The 19,189-nt window shown below is 32.9% G+C and overlaps 2 protein-coding genes across 2 annotated transcripts; both read right to left on the bottom strand.

Moving 5' to 3' along the window:
- Window positions 1–1,424: 1,424 nt before the first annotated feature.
- Window positions 1,425–5,348, bottom strand: LOC108325390 (probable membrane-associated kinase regulator 4). The gene has a single exon (XM_017558459.2). The coding sequence runs from the start codon at window positions 4,115–4,117 to the stop codon at window positions 3,014–3,016; it is 1,104 nt and encodes a 367-aa protein (XP_017413948.1). The 5' UTR covers window positions 4,118–5,348; the 3' UTR covers window positions 1,425–3,013.
- A 1,252-nt stretch (window positions 5,349–6,600) lies between these two features.
- On the bottom strand, window positions 6,601–18,503 carry LOC108326021 (uncharacterized). The gene is made up of 18 exons (XM_017559246.2): window positions 18,133–18,503; window positions 17,677–17,901; window positions 17,012–17,107; window positions 16,206–16,258; window positions 15,752–15,848; window positions 14,675–14,748; window positions 12,979–13,093; window positions 12,110–12,220; window positions 11,225–11,301; window positions 10,786–10,852; window positions 9,658–9,723; window positions 9,154–9,261; window positions 8,925–9,055; window positions 8,626–8,692; window positions 8,454–8,521; window positions 8,150–8,243; window positions 7,534–7,604; window positions 6,601–7,253 (listed from the first exon to the last, which is right to left on the bottom strand). The coding sequence occupies exons 1-18, from the start codon at window positions 18,280–18,282 to the stop codon at window positions 6,893–6,895; spliced, it is 2,031 nt and encodes a 676-aa protein (XP_017414735.1). The 5' UTR covers window positions 18,283–18,503; the 3' UTR covers window positions 6,601–6,892.
- Window positions 18,504–19,189: the final 686 nt, after the last annotated feature.

Raw genomic sequence — 19,189 nt, 5'->3', positions numbered from 1 at the left:
TAATTTACACAGTTGCTACCAATTTAGGAGTAAGAAGAACACAGTGATGAAGTAAAAAAAACGAAAAAGGATGGAGCAGCTAGTTTTAAAACAGAACGATAATTAGTCATAATGGATAAAAATGTTTTAAAATATTAAAGTTTTTAATTTTTGAAACTTTGATATATATTTAGTTTTTAAATTTTAAAAATGAATGATTTAAATATTAATATTTTTTAACAAATATTAAAGTAAGAATTATAAATAACTTAAATATCAAAAAGTAGAATATGATTGAATTAAAAGTATTATATTTATTTTTATTTTTAAAATTTAAAAACAAAAAATGTGACGAAATTTTAAATAAAGATAAATTATAATTTTAAGTCAAAAGTTATATAAAAAAAACATATTTAACTCTAAAAAAATAGGATAATGATATTTTGACAATATTTTTTGACAATATTTTAATATCATATACGTGTCATTCTGTGATTGGTTCAAAATTACTCCACAATCAATAATAATAATCATAAATACCAACATGGATCAATCACAGAATGACACGTAGATGTTATTAAAATGTTGTCAAAAAAATATTGTCAAAGTATAATTATCCAAAAAAAATAACACGAGTAAGGAATTTTTTGAAGAAAAAAAATGATGAACACAGAATAAAGCCTACTCGTGGTTAATAAAGTTGAACAAATCTCGTATTTAATCTCATACATAAGCTTTCATTATTTATAAATTAAATTTATCAAATAATAAAAGTGAGCAATAGCTTACAGTTTTTTTTTCTTCTGTTTTTTCAAGTTGTAGCACATGGAAACATTGAAAACCTAATATTTGACAGCTGATAGGACAACAATGGCTGCTACTTTAACATGAAAATCTCTCCAGTGCTCTATTGACTACACTATAATAAGTGATTAACTTCATAAGGGAAGTGTTAGTACAATAGTTAGTTGGTGATCACAAGTTTCGAGTCAAGTAAAAATAAAAATAATAACTTTGTCACCTTTGAAATCGTGAGATCGAATAGGAACACTGAATGTTAAAAGTAGCCTGCCTGAATGATTTATTTAATTTTGAAGAGGAGTAGCGTGGATCTCAATGGAATTTAACAGCATTAAAACCACTATCTGCACAATAAACACATACAAAATTACACAAAAACGAAAGCAAAAGGAGAATTATGTATTGAAATCTATTTAAGGGAGTGACTTTTCTCAAGAGATGTTACATTACTCTATGCATACAAGCTTTATGATAACTTGTGCTTAGAATATAAGGAGCTGACACAACAAAAATCTATTCAGAATAGGCAAATTTTGAGGACCCAGAATACCAAAGTTGAAAGCAGTTGTCATATATTAAAATTCAAAAAAATAGAGATTCTTGAAGGCATCCACATTATACATAAAATATATTTCATAGCTACAAAGTTGCCAAACATCTGATAACTTAAAGAAATCAGAATAGAACCACCTGAAAAGCTGTTTGTCACCTTGTCTGCACTGAAGGATCCTTTTATACTTCAAGTGTGAATATTTTAACATATTCTTGTACGTATGAAGTTCACTTCCTCCTAACTCTTCTTTTTTCTTCTTTCTCAGTTGCTCTGACAAGCTTTTTGCATTATAATAGAATAAGCTTACTTTAATGGTCAAGAAATTTTCTTCACAGAGAAACTAGAAGCCAGTAAATGTCTTAGAGTAGTAGCCAAGGGACGAAGACATGTGGGCTTCAACAATCATAATGATTGTGACCCTCTTGGTTTCTGATAATAGAATTTATAAAGGACCTAAGAAACATGTATTTTAATTTTAAAAGACATTTATTTATTACAAAAATTGCAGTATGGCAATCACATTTATTTATTCATTAAGGAAACCTCATAAAATTAATGGAGAATTAGATGATCAAAGCTGACAGATAAGCAATTACAATTCAGTGGCAAATGACATGAAAAGATTGGTGTTCTTTATTTCTTGCCATCATTTGAACACAACTGAGTTACTAGTATTGTTTTGTTGGGTCTATCAAGAAGGATTACTACTATTGTTTTGTTGCGTCTATTAAGAAGGAGGTCCACCTGAAAAATACAAACACCAATGAGATCCGAGTTCAATAATACAAAAGATTGACACTATTCTCTATCCAAAACCTTAAGACAACAGGTTAATGGATCTTTCACCTTTATATAGTACTTTACTTTTTTATTTCTATTTAACGTGGGACTTGTACTCACTATTCTCTACCTTGTCTGTCAGTGAGAGCCTGGGATTGCATTAGTAGATTCCTCTAACTTTCTCATTTGTTTTGTATGTCCAACTTTTTCTTTTTCAGAAGATCTTGCAATGTACCTGTTCTCTCAATTTAATATTTGTACATATTATTATGCTTTCCACTTCAACAATTAGGTTTTGATGTCCACATTACTCTTACATTCATTATGTCTGTACTGTGCCTGCATTAATCATTTCTTTCTCATGATTGATAAAACAAAACAGAATCAATTTCTTAATATCAAGTATCAAACATTTATAGTGCTTGTTGCATTGTCACCATTCTAGTTGACAGCATTTACAAGCAATGAGATTTCTAGTAGAAGATAAACTTTTAATCTACTCTTCTTTTCACTGTTCCTTATGTATTGAGATCCATATGAAAATGCTTGATGTATGCATATAGATGCCTATCATAGTGCAATAATTGATCAAATCAGTTTTTCAGTTGACAGGGTCCAAATTTCAGAAAGACATTAAAATAAATTTGTCACTGTTTAGGTTGTTTCGATCACCAAGTGATTCTTGAAATATGGGGGGAAAGTTTTTGGCTTGGAAGATGATAGCACAAAGTTGGAATTTTATTTTCAGAAGAATCTCATTCTGTAGTCATCATCATGATAACCATGAGTGTTTCTAAAATTAGTGCTGGTGAATGAAGCTATCTTTCACCAAAGTTACTTTTGAATTGAAAGACAATGTGTGAAGAATACAAAATAAGCAAAACTACTCTTCAATTCCCATCAGCCCCTCCAAAGCTCTACCCTCTCATGATCCTCACAAACTGAGGTTCTTGATGATGCAGACACCGAGTAGAGTCCTGCTTCGCTTGCAGTCTTCTTTGAAGAGAACACTTGCTGAGACTTCTTGCAGTGTGCAATTGCTCCCTGGATTGAATTTTCTATCTCTGAATTTGCACTGCTGCATCTTTTCAGTAGCTGGCGAGCCTGGCATCCATATGATTTGTTTGAAAATGAAAATGAAGTTGAGCCAGACAGAAATGAAGATGATGACGATGACGATGATGATGATGACTTGTTCCCTGGAAGAATTTTTATGCCGACCGAGAAAGACCTTCTGTGGTGGTTACTTCCATCCTCACTTGTCTTCTCTTTGTAGCTTCTCATGACAGAATTAGAGGACTGATATCTGTCCCTGTGAATTTGGCCATATGGGTTCTTCTTTGCCACTTGCACATTCATATTTAAAATTTCCCTGGCCTTTGAAACCGATCCTTCATCTGCAACTTTGGTTGAGGTTGCATAGGTTTCATATGAGCAACCAGATTTTCCAAACCAAGATTTGAGATAAGCCCTTGAAGCCTTCAACTTGGAACCTAGTGAAGACTGCTTCAGTTTCTTTGTCCAAGACTTCTTCTGGTTTTGAACAACAAATCCACCACTCGTGTCTGTTGGGTAGGCAAGGTTGTAATACTCTTCAGGGTTTAATTCTCTGCTAACTTGGCAAGAATCTGATGGAGAGATGTTGCAGGATTCAAATGGGGTGCCTGCAATTGGTGTTGTGTAGGTAGTGGCTAGAGGAGTGCTAAAGAACTCCTCAAAGATATCATTTTCTTTGTGGAAAGGAGAGGTTGAGTTTTCAAGGAGTTTTTCAACCATTTGTAACCGAGGGGGGAGGTGAAGAGGGAGGAGTTTTCCTTTGTAGAAAAGCTCATCAGCTGGGGAGGTTGTTGGTTCTTTCTCTTGAACAATGGAAGACATTTGAAACTCAAATTCTCTAGGCTGTGGATAAGATTGAGAATGGCAGAAGAAGTTGGAGTATGAGTTGACTTCCATGTCAATGTAATCATCATCTGCAGGGTCACATGCTAAGAGTGTTGTAGCCATTGTTACTTCTCAGTTTCAGTACTACTCTTCTATTTTGGACTTCTTCTTATGAGGGGATACCAGCTAATGGTTGCAGAGCTTTTATTATGGAAAAATGAAGAGTGGTATAGTACCTCTTTTGAAAGTGCAAAGAATGATTTATTCTAAAAGCAGTAGTATCCTGGAATTAGTGGTATTCTAATCTTGTTGCTTTTTATTTTTTATTTCATGTCTTGTCATTATTGAAGGAGTTTGTCTGCAGGCATCCGAATGTAAAATTAGGACCTCATTGATTTTCTTACGGGGAGAAGCACTGACCCACCCAACATAAAATTGTAGCTTATTTCTAATTGGGATTGCTACTTTTATACTTCTTTTGCTGCTAATGGTAACTAGCATGACATGATTTAAATTATTTTGTTTCCTCAAGAAATTAATAATGCAGACAAGTGTCCAAAAACTTCACCGTGTCGCACTGCAGGTTGGTTACTTGCTTAGTGCCGTTGGCATGATGAAGTCTTGCACAATGGGAAGCTAGAATCAACATATTACATAATGATTGTAACCATTCATTTGATTACTTTCTAACAAAAACCAATGTTTTATTGTTGCCATTTTAAGCAGAAGGGGATTGTTGCATGATATTAATATTTGGGAATCTCCTGGCAGTAGTAACAAAAGTATTTGAGTCTGATATTATGGGTACTTGTTGTTATCGAAGATGAGTTTTATTGGGAGACACAGTACCAAATGATATACGAGCCTAATCATGTAAGGAACTGACATAATTAATTGTTCAAAACCTTAATACAATGAGGTAATGGGTTTTTCACTTTCATAGTAGACTTGGACTCACTTTTTTGATCTATGGGAAAGATGGTCTGTGAATTAAAGAGCCTATTTTGGAACTTTGTGTAACACTAGCGATTTCCCATGCAAGAAAAATGGGTTTATGAAAAAGATATGTCTGGGGGCATGCACTTTGGCATTCATGTCAGTACTTAACTACTTATCATTGTGCTGTGCACCAAAATGAGTTAATGAAGAACAACCACAGCATACATTTTGGAACTTTTAACTGGATTCCTGCCTTTGTTTTAACGCACTTTAGTGAATAATTGCACACGGGAAAAGCCCTGGCAAAGCTTTTGGTGTACACGGGTGCAAAACATGGGCATCTTTTTGAAATTATTGGTGTGTTCTTTTGTGTTTATTAATTTGACTTTGAAAAATGAAGTTGTGTGGTAAGTGAATAAAGTATTATAGTGAATGCAGAGAGTGAAGAAGAATGAGCAACACATGACCCGACAAGCAATGGTGGGAGAAGAGACTGAGGCCGGAATGCCTGCAAAGCTCGAGAGTTTCTTTGTCATCATCTTTTAACACACTCCTCCTGCCTACTTTTGAGTTTATCATCCTTTTCCCTTTTATATTTTTTAGTCGCAAGCAAAACGATAAGCTCCTAACTTTTCCTCTTTTTTCCCCCTCTGTGCAATTTCTTTCAGATTATTATTTGCCAACATGCTAACAAAACACCACCAAATGGTTGGTTCTTTCTGTCAATGCAGGACCTATGCTAATGCCCACCTTACTTTCATGCCCAATTTGTCGCCAAGTTAGGTTGTCAAGCATTTTCATTTATTTTCTCAAACCTACTTATACATTATAATATAATGTCAACATTGATTAAACTGCATCTCTATCAGAAAAAAAAAAAAACATTACTTTACTTTTGTTACATCAGATTGAGAGAAAAAAGGACCAAAATTGTCTCGTTGAGCCAATAATTTCTTTGTTGCCTAATCAAATATAGCAACATCCATCTCAAGGCTAATAATACACCCGGTGCATTTACATGGATAGATTCATGAATTGATTTTATGAATCACATTAACTAGATTGACTAGCAGCTACATGGTGTATGTTCCGTGCTTTGCATGTTAGGTACAGAGTTCACAGGCAAAAATTTCCGGCTATACTTAGAAGGGTTCTTTGAACATTAGGCACATTCGAAACAAGGTTTATTTGCATATAAATTCATTAGAAATAGAAAGAAAAAAAAACAAGAAAAAGATAAAACATTCAAATTTTCATTGTTTATTTCGAAGAGAAATTAGAAGGAAATAAATAATAAAGAAACACTATAAAATAAGGAGAAACACTTGCTATATTTCTTATTTTATTTTATGATAAAATAATAATAAACAGCTCTATTTTAAAAAAAAAAATACAGTACAAAGTTTAATTTTCACTCCACTTCTAAAAATAATAAAGAACTCTGTTAAAAAGGGAGGAACACTTATTATATTCCTTATTTTTTACTCTTTGATTTCTATCTAAATTCTCTTTATCTTTTTCAAACATGCCATAAATGTAGAAAGCTCAAAGAGAAATGTTACCAGACTTTTTTAACACTACTGTTAACTAAAATTTGTTAGAGAAAAATTACATATATAACTTAATTTTGCAATTTTTCAACCAATAAAAGAATGCAAGGTGGGTACTAACCAAAAACAAAATATGACATAAGAACTTTTCCAGTCATTCGATGTAACGGTTCTAGGGTAACCATACTGATTGTTACAAATAATTTTTCGACTGGTCTACATGTTACATATTCATTAATTTACAGAAGAATCAAGAAATTATGCTCTAATGTTTACAAATTAAAAGATATCGGGATACAAACTGAGGCTTCATTAACAACCGACCCATGCTTACAAATTTATGATACTTGAACTTGCCTCCTTATAAAAATACAACAGCAAGTTTAATTACTCATAAATAAGATTTGACCTAACTAGCCAATTCTTTTTCAAGCTCATCAAACTCCCAATCACCAATTTCTTCTGACGAATACTCGTCACTAACCCTTCCAATCTCAGATTCCAGCTTAGCTAACTCGGCTGCATGGTCTAATAGCTGGTCTGCCTTAACTGAAGATGATTTTGGCTGTTCATCCGTCTCAGGCTTTGAAAGCTGTGCACCATGAGCTGGTGCAGAAAGTGACGGAGCACCATCCAACTTTTTCTCAGAAGGTGGAGTTTCAACCTTTGCAGGACTCTCTATATCAAGAATTGGCCTCTCAATAGACTCAAATTTAGTTCGTAACTTTTCAATGGCCTCAAACAGCTCTTTAACTCTATCTTCATCGCTCCTGGATTGGTGCGACCAATAAGTGAAGGCAAAAGGAAAAAATTCAGTACAAGGTGTCTGATGCAACCATAATCTTCTATTCAATAAATGAGAAAATGTTTTTCACAGGGAGAGAACAAAATGGTTTGTAAAAGGTGAGTCTGGGTGAAAACCAGTTAGAGAAATTCTAAATTTCAGCTGGATTTACACAACACATTTATTTTGAACTTGTATCAACCAACCGTTCAATTCTTCAGTTAATAAAGCCACCCAGTAAAGTTAATCTAGAAAGAAAACACAACCTGGAAACTTTCCCATGCTGAGCGTAAAACTGCTGTTTCATAGTATCCACAACACTGAAAGTGGTAATAATCTGAAGCAACGAAAGAAAACCATCAACAAATCCAAGCAAATCATATCACTACTCCATTGTTTTCGTCATGAACAAAGCATGCAGCATACAACAGATATCAGAAGATCAAACTCATTTAAGGAGACAAGCCCACAACACCGATAGTCTTATCCTATTAGGATAAATCAGTACAAGCCCACAACACTGATAGTCTTATCCTATTAGGATAAGTCAGTTCGAATTGGATACCCTGTAGTTCATTTTAAATCTGCAGCGTGTGTAGTTCAAGAGATCTCACGATTCAAATGTTTAAAGTTTTTTATTTAAAAAAAAAAAAAAAGCAAATACAGTTTTAAAACTCGTGGGTTATTGGATACAACTGGAGAAGGTGCAGTTCATTTTTTTAACTGCCGAAGATCTGCCTTCAAGGTCAGTTACACGGATCGCATGTTACCATTAGGCTGAGTCAAAAACCAAATTCACACTTGAACAAAAAAAAAACGTTATCATAAAAATAATAGGTAAATAAACTGCTAGATGAACGAGCCAGTGATATGCATATATACCTTGGCCTCGTACGTCAGATATTCCTCCTCAAGGTTTTTCCTTGGACTTAATCCTTCTGAATCCTCGGTATCTGGATTGGGTGTCATCTCTAACCTGTATCCTCAACACAAACATACACACAAGAGCACACATACGAAAATTTTTAAAATTAAAACTTAATACTTTATAGACAAATGAAAATATCAATGATTTGAATACCAGTTCATTTATTGAAGCAAGAAAATCTAAGCTTTTTTGTTAACATGGAGAAAATACTGTACTCCCAAAGAAATTTACAATCAAAACACCCTTAAAAGGTATTACCTCTGATTTAAATTCTTGAGGTTCACGACAAATGTTCCAATATGGTTAATAGAAGGCTCTAACTCTTTCTGCACACAACATAGCAGGTCATACTACTAAGGGGGAAAACCAGGAGGGAAGCAAAAACCAGGTCATACACCCATTATTTGAATCAGTAAAGCGTAGTATGTACCTGGTAAGCTGTAAGAAGTTGAATGGCCAAGTTCACAAAGTAGTCCTCATGTCTCTCCAATTCATCACTTTAAAATGTAAGGATAAGTCAATAATAATTCGTGAAAAATAAAGAGCAAAGGCAGAATAAGAGTAAGTATAGCCCATAGAATTCTTGTTGAAGGATGTAGTCAACTAAGTATATGTGAAATTGGAATTATTCCTAATATAATAAATATATACACATCCAGGGTCATACTCAAATTAGTTTATTTTACAGGCAGCAAAAACATTTATCATTGCTTAAGTTCAGTTACATACTTGACCAGCTTGTCGTTAGTTTTTGCATTTGACTGCTGAAGAACCCAAGTATCTTCCAGAAAATTAATCCAGGTTTTGATAACATCTGCTTCAACCTTACATGAGTTAATGGATTTTGAAAACTCATCTTCCTGTCGATCAAGGTCAAACCAAAATTTCAGACAACCTGGATGCTCAGCTATTCAGGAATATTCAACCATACGTGGAATAGAAAATTAGAACCTCGAACCTTTATCTTCAGGTGCTCAACTATCTGATTGTTTGCTTCCTCAAACTGGTCTCTCTCTTCCCTCACATTCCATAGTCGTGCTTGAGCAGCAGCCAAAGAAGTGTTAACCTACAATTCATGCCAGATTTCAGTTATTTATAAATTAGTTATGAAAGTCGTCACCACTCCTCCAACAGCATCCCATATATTAAAGTTGGAGTCGTTTTAACAATATAATAAGACAAACAACCATTTATTGCTATTAGCAGTAAACTTGAAGAACAAAATTCACATTCAATGGCCAAAGAATCTTACACATGTTCAAAGTTAAAAAGAGGCAATACAAGGTTCCTCAACAAATATCAATCCATAAGTCGCAAGGATATAAAACAGACAACTAGATTACAAAAATCATCACATTGCATGAGTAGAAATGAAGAAAATAATAAATAAACCCATTTTCTCAAGCAAATATCATTTACCACTCTCACCACCACAAAAAAAAAAAGTTGAATATGGTCATACCTTTTTCAGTTCAGCTTCAAGATCTTCTTTTTTACGTTGCAGTTCAGATATCTCTGCTGTCAGTTCCTGAAATTGAGGAAGAAAGAAAAATCAGTTGTCCCCCTACAATAGATGGAAGACATAGTACTGACAGGCAGATGTTAGTTTTTCATTATGGTCTTGGCTCCTATGCACACAAGGAAATTGATCATGTCACTACAAACTTAATCAACCACAGCCCCCAAATAAAAGTGAACCAATTTAAGGGTGTGTGTGTGTGTGTGTATATGTATATACATATACATACATACATACATACATATATATATGTATGTAGATATATGTATGTATGTATATATATATGTATGTATCTATATATGTATATTTATGTATCTATGTATCTATATATATATGTATGAATGCAAATTAATACGTTCTGGAAAATATCCAGCATAACCTATGAAGAAAGAACAAAATAATAAAACAATTACATATAAACTCCAGATGTTAATGCAATAAAGCTGTTATCAATATTGATCACATTGTTCATATATCACTTTTGTTAAGAGACCCTAATTTGACTAGAAATAGGGTCAAATTTTAGTATATAAATAGATGCAAACCTCACTTTACACTTTAGTTTTGTGAGATTGAATTAAATTTAAAGTTCACTTTCTAAAATGGTATTAGAGTTTATCCTACCAAAACTCTCATAGGCTTATCATACCACCTGCTATGGTACCACCCACAATATACAGTCACAAGCTTGAGATGTCAAGTCTTCAGTGTGATAGAATGGGTTGGAAATCCCATATTGATTAAAGACATGACCAAATCATAGTATATAAATGTATGTAAATATTACTTACAAGTTAGTTTTGAGGTTGAATTAGACTTAAAAACTACATTTAAAGAATTGACATACAGAACAACAGCTTAGATAAGTAGACGTACAATGAAATCCCCATTTGAAATATGATACATTCCAAAAGCAAATATCCCCATTTGAAATATGATACATTCCAAAAGCAAATACAAACCAGTAATATTTAGCAATAAACATAATGATTCCCTGTTGAACTTTTTAACTACTCTTTTTCACTAGCTTATACATTTGAAATATAATACATTCCAAAGCAAATGCATTACCTTCTCCTTTTCACTAGCTTCACCATCTTTAGCTACTCGAACTTTTAATGCTTCCTCCTTTTGTACTCTGTAAAATTAGAGAGAGAAATATGGTTTAGTGTTCATTAACTTGAGCCAAATAGAATAACAAAAAACCCCAGTTAATCAGTAACATCATCTACAAAAACGGAAACAATGAACTAAAAGAGTAGGCAGAAGGTAGAATTATACCACCACCACTACAATTTCCTAATGAATGGATATACGTCTGGCATGTTTAAACCCACTTACAAATAAAACAGATTTATTGATCGGAAACTGAAAATAAAAACTATAAAGCAAAATGCTAAATAAAGTACATTCAACAAAACCTATTTGTCCGGTGAGTATAAAACTATGAATTCAGATGACAAAAAGTAAAGACGGGAGTATAAGAGAAGATAATATTATGACAGGCTACCTGTTATCTAAAATACGTTTTTCAGCTTTTACAGCAGAGTTGGCAAGAGATTCCGTCAAAACCTTCAGCTTATCAACCTACTTAAGCACAACAGTATTGACATGGATAGAACAATCAAAACATATTACCAGAAATATGGGGAACATAATAGACAGAACGACAGAAAACAAGGAACTACATTCAGTGAATAAGACTGAGAACATTTCAAAGCAGAATAACCCCAAATGTAAGTTCTACTTCTACCATCTCATTCACTCTAAAATAATAGTTAGATCCAAACTAGGACACCTGGTAGTTTATTGTTTTGCAATTTGAATACAACCTGATAACAAAATGTAGAGAATTAATGTTTACTTTTCTATAATGTCAAGTTAATGGAAAGAATAAAATAAATAATAGAATTAAAAATTACCCGTAATATTTTGTTGATATGATTGACAACTAGAGAAGGGTAACTATGGAGTTTAGAAATGTTACAAATCCTTCTAATTTTCTTTTCTGTTTCTCCACGTTCTCTGAGTGATTCAATTTTTCTATTTTGGTGAACTCAAGGTAAGCCGTTCCAATTTTCTTAGCCATAAAATCAGTTTTTCATGCAAGGAAATATAATCTGTACCTCTAGTAAACATCTTTTTCATATGATTGACAAACTAGAGAAAGGTAATTATGAAAATTAAAAATGCTAAAAAATCTTTCTATTTTTATTTTTTCAGTTTCTCTCCTTTTAATCAGTGAATAAATTTTTATTTTGGTGAACTCCAGGTAAACCATTCCAATTTTAATTGCTCCAAAATATTAGTTTTTCATATCAGGAAATATAATTCTTACCTCTTGTTTTCCTTTCTCCGACCCTTCCCAAAGAAAATAATAAAGGAAGAAATGTACCTTTTGAGCATGAACTTCAGGGGAGTCTCCATTGCTTAAATTTTTTTTCTTCAGCAATAATGCTTCCAGTTTGGAACAGATTCTAATTTGAGCAAGGGCAATTTTCAAAGCCTGCAAAATTATTGGTTGGTTTATAATCCACTCTCTAACACAGAATGGTCTACACAAATATAATAAAAAGTAAATTATTATATATAAATCTATATTAAATTACAACATAGTGATTAGAATCTTAAACTTAGAATGTAATTTGGCTACCTCGCACTTCACCATATCATAAGATGAATCGCAAATGACTTTGAATCTCACTACACATGAATGAATCTATGAAATTTTTTATCAATACAAATTACAAGATTCAATAATTGTTTTTTTATTTCTTTTTTTTTTCCCTTTCACAAATTCTCATGAAAGAAATTGAAAATGCATATAAGCATGAATTGTTAAATGAAAAGCAATTGAAGGAGCACTTCTAAACTCATGTATACGAATATTCCACCACTTCACCCACTCATTCAATGCATGCACTCTATTCAACCACACTCCATTTCGGTTGTCATGATAGTTGGTAAGTAAACCAAAAATGCTCAAGCCAGAAAGTATGAAAGCATCACAGTTCAATTAAGAATCAATCACAGTAAAGAACCAAGGAATTTACAGTCTACCAACACCGCTTCTTCAAAAAACATGAAAATAAGCTCATAACAAGAAACAATAATGGGAGCAGCAGCATACTCGACTAATAAAAAATGGCTGACTCAATAAAAGTTTCAGATAAGCTTGTCTCATATTATTACTATATTAGTCGATGAAAAAATTCATTACTGGCAGTGAAAGGCTTTGAAGAGGAAGTGATGACAAAAACAAACCTCTAGAGTTGATGTTGTTTCCTCGGCAGCTTTAAAATCAACTTTGTTTACAGACCCCTTTGAAGTTATTATCTCAGTGAGCTTTTTCTTAAGAGTAGAGGCTTCGGAATCTATTCTGCAGTCAATAAGGAAAACGAGACATGACTTGAGGTAGATTGCAGGCAGTTTTCTCACATTATATTATAACAACATGGATCTGCTGATAACAACTAAAGTAATATATGAAAAGTACACACTAAATAGAACATTATAAAAAAATTAATAATTCACAAGCAAAGAGAAATATTTCAACTTGATCCAAAAGCAACAACAAATCCTGCTGTGTAATATTAGACATTCAATAAGATTATTTCAGATATTATCATTAAAAGTATCTTTAAAATGGATCAGTATTTTATAACTGACATAAAATGATTGACTTATAATAAAGATATAATCAAATTCAAATGTAAAACCATCCAAAAATAGAACAATACCAAAAGCTTAAGCCTGGAAGAACAGAAATTATTGAATTTGGTTTATCTTCTATAGTAGTGACCGTGCCATTTTATTTCATTTTTCTTTGATATTAGTTAAAGGAATATATCAGTTAACTTTGTAGAGCTGTAGTGACTGGTTATGCTTATTACATAAATCCAAAGCATCATGACATTCATTAAGGATAATGAAATAAAGTTAATAATTGTAAGTTGAAGAATGAAATAAAGTTAATAATTGTAAGTTGAAGTAAATAACAAGGGGGAGACAGAGAGGTCTCACGCCGTGAAATCTTTGAATAATATGTTCCTAGTCAATGCCAATAAATATATATTTCTCAAAGTAATCACTTTTGTTGAATTTCACTTTTTTAGTTGTTCATCTGCTAAAAAAACATATTTGTGCTCCATCTCAAATCAATGTGGTTCTGTCCCTGCTCCAGTTGCCTAGCCTAATTGACAATATGGAATACGATAGTGTTTAAGTTGTAACCTCTGAGTCTCTTTGAGTGCTGTCCAGAAGTTTATGACAGCTTCATTGCAGTTTTTAACCTCTTGAGGCTCAATGTTTCTTATTATCTTTTTTCTATTACGGATGATGTGGGTTTTGCTCCGTTATCACTTTTATGTATTTACTAAATTCCATCCATCATACAACAGTAATCCGCATACCCCTATTTTTTCATTTCATTGCCAACCACTTTCCCCTAAATCGAACATAATGGAGGCCTGATGCTGGAGGGAGGTACAAGATTACAATCCCATCACCTACTGCAATAGGAAAAGACATTTTCCACCCAAAGTTACTACTGTTGAAATCCTACCTATAAATTATTCAGGCATTGTATAAGATCAGAGCTACAAAGCATTCAGATCATGATGTTCTCTGGAGCAACATTATCCTTATTAGAAAAATTGTCACATAAATTGTTTCATTAATTAAATGGGATTATCTATATAAATCACTTAGAGAAAAAGGCTAATAACCAAATTCATAAACAATTTATTACAACACAATTTATATATCAACTGTGCTACAAGGTGAGGTGGCTACATGAATTGCCAGACATTATTTGGCTAATTTAAAGACCAAATCTTCAGAAATATGACAACAAAAGTTATAGATTTTGATATTTGAACTTAAGATCAGTGTCAGACTTGGTTGTCTACCAGCTAGGAACAAAGAAAATGACAAAGGAAACCCATGTCTTCACACTGACCTTGCAACATCAGAATTGATTTTCAACCCAGTGATGGCACCTTGTGCAAATTGAAGCAATTCCTCTCGCTTCACCTAATGAAAAAGGTAAACATATATAACAATCTTATTGAATGCATAAAGAGCAAGTTTAAGAGGAGAAGACATTCGAGGCCCCACTGAGAGATGATCAATTGAAATGAAATGGCAGCAAAGTGAATTTCAAAGTTTAATGTCTCGACTCTATCTACTGAGTTGTCTACAGAGGACTACATTTCATTTCAATTACTTTCATTTAACACTTACATTCAGGTCGCCTTTTAAATTATGATTAGATATGGATATAAAAATCCATAATTGAAGTTATAAAATTATTATTTTAATCCCATTTTCTCCATTTTAATAAGTTATAAAATATATCATTAACTGTAAAATTAAGTCACGGTTTAAAATTGATATATGAGAAAGAAAAAATTGACTATGTGAATGATAATGCAATGAAAGATCTGAAACAGGATTATTACGCTTGCTGAAAATGTGTGGTGATGATACCATACAGTGCTTTATTTAAAATCAATGATGATTCAACCTAACTTTCAGCAATGAAATATGACACATTTTCCTATTTACATAAAGATAAATTCAGTTCTTTAAGAAGGATAACCATGTTTGGGAGAAAGGACAACTTCCCAATTTGGTTCTCAAAAGTAATTTAGTACTATTAACATTAACATCACTAATACATTATTTAAGGTAGAATGTTTCCAGATAATTTATTTTATTTTATTAGTCTTTTCAACAAAATAAAGTTAGGTTCCTCGTTTCAGAATTCAAATGTTTAAAACCAAAACTCAAAACTTAGTCAAGGAAAATGCTATCAAGGTATTAAAAATGTGCACTCCCAAAATTTAAAGTTCAGTTCAAATTCATATACTGATTAACAAATGGTCTACACATAAAACAGCCTTCCAAGATTTTGTGAAGTCACAACTAAACACCAAAAATACAATTAATCAAAGAGAGGAGAAAACAGAGGAAGCATTTACTTCTGAGCAATACCTATGTCCATAGATACGAGGGAAATAAAAATCATGCTTACCAGTACTTCATCTTCATAGCTTGAAAAAGCGGTTGCTAAATCTTGCAGGCTGCTCACTATGGCATTATGAACTTCTTTTCCTCCAGTAAGACAGAGTCTATATAGATAAGGATGCAGAAAGTAAGATTAGATGTATCTTCAGCTGAACTGCAATATTAAAAATTTCCCACAAAGGCACAAATGAAATTAAAATTTTAGACATTTTTTTCATAATAACAAAACATTGATCATACCCCACGAAAATTGGACCAAAGGATTTCATATACCATATAAGCTAGACTCGGATGTCATTCATAAACATAAGATCAAAGATAAATCATGGCATGAAAATGCGACATGCAAGTTGCCAATGACAAATCACAATGAGAGATCTAAATATCTATCTATCCAACTATTTATATCTATCTATCTATATGTGTGTGTGCAGTTGTGTGTATAAAAGCAATAAACTCACCCAAACATCTCCAGGAGAAGGGAAACCTCTTCCTCGTCGGGAGCATGAATAATCTGAGGAATAGAAAAGAGTTAACCCTGCGGTTAACCTCTATTATCAGCAAAAGAAACAAATTGACTTATCCAGAATGATATTCTTTTACCGATATAATGAAAATGATAAAACAAAAAGCTGCATACACCAAAGAGAAACTGAGGAGAAGAAGGTACGTAACTAGATCAAATTATAATTGATACAATATTATTGGGAAAAACCAAGTCTCACGATGACTAAATATAGAACCTGAAAAAAGTATATAAATGAGGACAATCCTCACCTTACAAGACGATTTTGAGGTTAAATTATGCAAAAACCCACATTGTAAGAAATATTCACAAGAATTTATTAAATTTATTGAAGTAAAGCAAACTGCATTAACTTTTAACATTAAATTATTCTTTTTTAGACATACAAGGTGCAAACCCACTCACAATCACTAAAGGAAAAGAACGCAATATATATATATATATATATATATAAAGAACATTGTACTTATACTGCATGTGTGTATACATTCTTTACAGTCTGAGACAGTGCATCTCAAGCTTACATCTCGGGCTTTCACCATGTTAATCTCATGTCTCACTTCAAAAGTACACTTGAAACTCGCTTCTCTTTTTGCACCCATTTTGCTAAGACAATTAAAAACACTAAGTTTTATGCTTTACAGAACAAACCATAGATATTTATGTTATAAAGATACCTACCAATATACCATGGGAAGTTCAGGATATTTATACATAATAATCAGCATTAATTGAACATACCATGGATAATGCTATACCCTCTAATGCCTGACTTTGAAGGAAAACATCACGAAAATTTAATGGTTCACCCCCAACATCAGAATCATAGTAAAGAACCTGAAAAGGGACAGTAGAATAGCAAACACAAACGGTTAAGGTAAAAGGATGCAATGTACTCGCTATTTTTAGGAATACATTACCAACATAAAAATTTGGGCACCAACTACCTACCAACAGGGAAAATGTCCTCATGTAATCTAGTTGTAAGAAGGAAAAAAAGAAGCCGACAACAGGAGAATTTTATTATCATCCAAAATACGAGAAGACATTGTAGTGCAAAAACAAACAGCAACAGCTTCTGAAGTATACTAGACTTAGCTAGGGAATGGCATCAATACGCCAGAAATCAGGAGGATTGCTATCAGTGACATCACACTCCTATTAACAATTTTTCTACTATTGCTTAAAATCTACGCAAAACTACAAAATCTGAGGTAGACCTACAAAATTTTGTACTTTGAATAATACAGTGTATTAGGAGAAGTGTATTAAAGAGAGTGTTGCTAGCATTTCTATAATTTCAGAGACAGTATAGTCCTCAAACATATAACCAAATTTCCGCAAAGTATAAAATCGGTCATAGCAAACTACTGAACATATGAAAAAGGAAGGTTCCGAATTCAAACCAGAGATGGTCTCCTTGGGTTCTCCTTGGCTTCTTCAACTGCAAGGTGCTGCTCTAGAGTCCTCTCTTTACCTTCGGCCAACGAGGCTTCAGACAACTTCTGAATCTCTTGAAGCACAGCCACCCATCTTCTAAGCAACTGCACTCTCTCAGGTCCCCTGTAAGAGATAGCAGCGTCTTCCAACCTCTTAATGGTCTCCGCAACACTTCTGTAATTCCTAGCACCCTGCATAGTGTGCACAACAAAACATAACACGAAATTAATATTCTCCTATCGAAATGTTTACACGTCCTAATATTGGTAACATGGCAGTTAGATTGGAACTACGCACACAAAGAGGATGGTTATGGATTGGTCTCAGTTTAGTGACTAGCATACGCACTGATGCGTTAATTAAAAACGAGAGGTGGCATGAGAGAAAATAAAAGAGGAACTGAGAATGGGGAATTTATTTACAATGCGATCCTGAAGGATTTTGGCACCCTCGGCGACCGCTTGACCGGCTTGCTGTACGACGGTGTCGGCGTAGTTCTTGACGGTGCGAGTGAGGTTGTTATTGTTGCCGACTTCGACGGCTTTGCTCACCGCAGATCTCAGCCACGACATGATTGCTCTCAGCCACTCCGAGTCGGAATTCGGCGATTGAAAAACGAGGCAACAAATTTACTTAGGGTTTGGAACGTTAGGAGCGATAACGAGACGATAAAGAACAAGGTCAGGGAGAATCACAATGAACACCGACCATCTCTGTCTTACTCTGTTGTTTGCTTCGTATCGGATTTCCAGAGGGTCAAGATTTCGAGATTCAACGACGCCGTTTCGATCTTCAAACTCTTTTTTTTTTAAGTTTCACTTTTATTTAATTTCTAAAAAAAGTTTGGTCGGTTATAGTACAAACGGTATGAATAGTATTATAAAGATGTAAGATTGTAAATGAAAAAAGATGACTTGTCTTAGATATTTTTCTCTAAAAGCACTTTTTTAGTAATTTTAAAATCAAATTTTCTCATTTTGGTTAAAAATAAAAGTAACGATAAAATGACATATATTTTATATTTATTTGATACATAATAAAAAATAAAATTGTTATAAATGAATAAATTTTTATATATTTTAAAAAAAAAAGTAAAAAATATGAAAAGTTGTATCAAATAAATATAAAAGTTTTAAATTTTATGTGTGTAAAAATATAATTTTTTAAAAAATAATTTGACAAGTTATTTCTTTGTGGTAATTAATTAGATGTTAACTAGGTCCTTGTGTGTTTATTAGGGTAATAACTAAGAATTCAATTTGTTAGGCTCACACGACTAATGTGTATTCAATGGTTTTGTTCTATGAACTTAAATTTGTGCTTAAGTTATGGTAAAAAAATTGAAGAAAAAACTTCTCTCGATATTTGTGAAAAACTTAAGAAATATCCATTGCGATATATTTTTGTTTAAACTTTGTGTTATCTTTTCTCATTTCAGAAATGAAGAATGAGATTGCAAACGAATTAATTTGTGAATGT

This window comes from Vigna angularis, chromosome 3 (genome assembly GCF_016808095.1).
Source record: "Vigna angularis cultivar LongXiaoDou No.4 chromosome 3, ASM1680809v1, whole genome shotgun sequence".
Lineage (NCBI taxonomy): Eukaryota > Viridiplantae > Streptophyta > Magnoliopsida > Fabales > Fabaceae > Vigna > Vigna angularis.
This window is presented reverse-complemented; position numbering and strand designations above follow the sequence as displayed.

Bases quoted from the DNA above. Each gene is read 5' to 3' on its own strand.
- LOC108325390 (XM_017558459.2), bottom strand. From the start codon at position 4,117: ATGGCTACAACACTCTTAGCATGTGACCCTGCAGATGATGATTACATT.
- LOC108326021 (XM_017559246.2), bottom strand. From the start codon at position 18,282: ATGTCGTGGCTGAGATCTGCGGTGAGCAAAGCCGTCGAAGTCGGCAAC. The intron at 17,902-18,132 runs GTAAATAAATTC...CACACTATGCAG, and splicing joins AAATCCTTCAGGATCGCATT to GGTGCTAGGAATTACAGAAG. The intron at 16,259-17,011 runs GTATGTTCAATT...TCTATTCCTCAG, and splicing joins AGGGTATAGCATTATCCATG to ATTATTCATGCTCCCGACGA.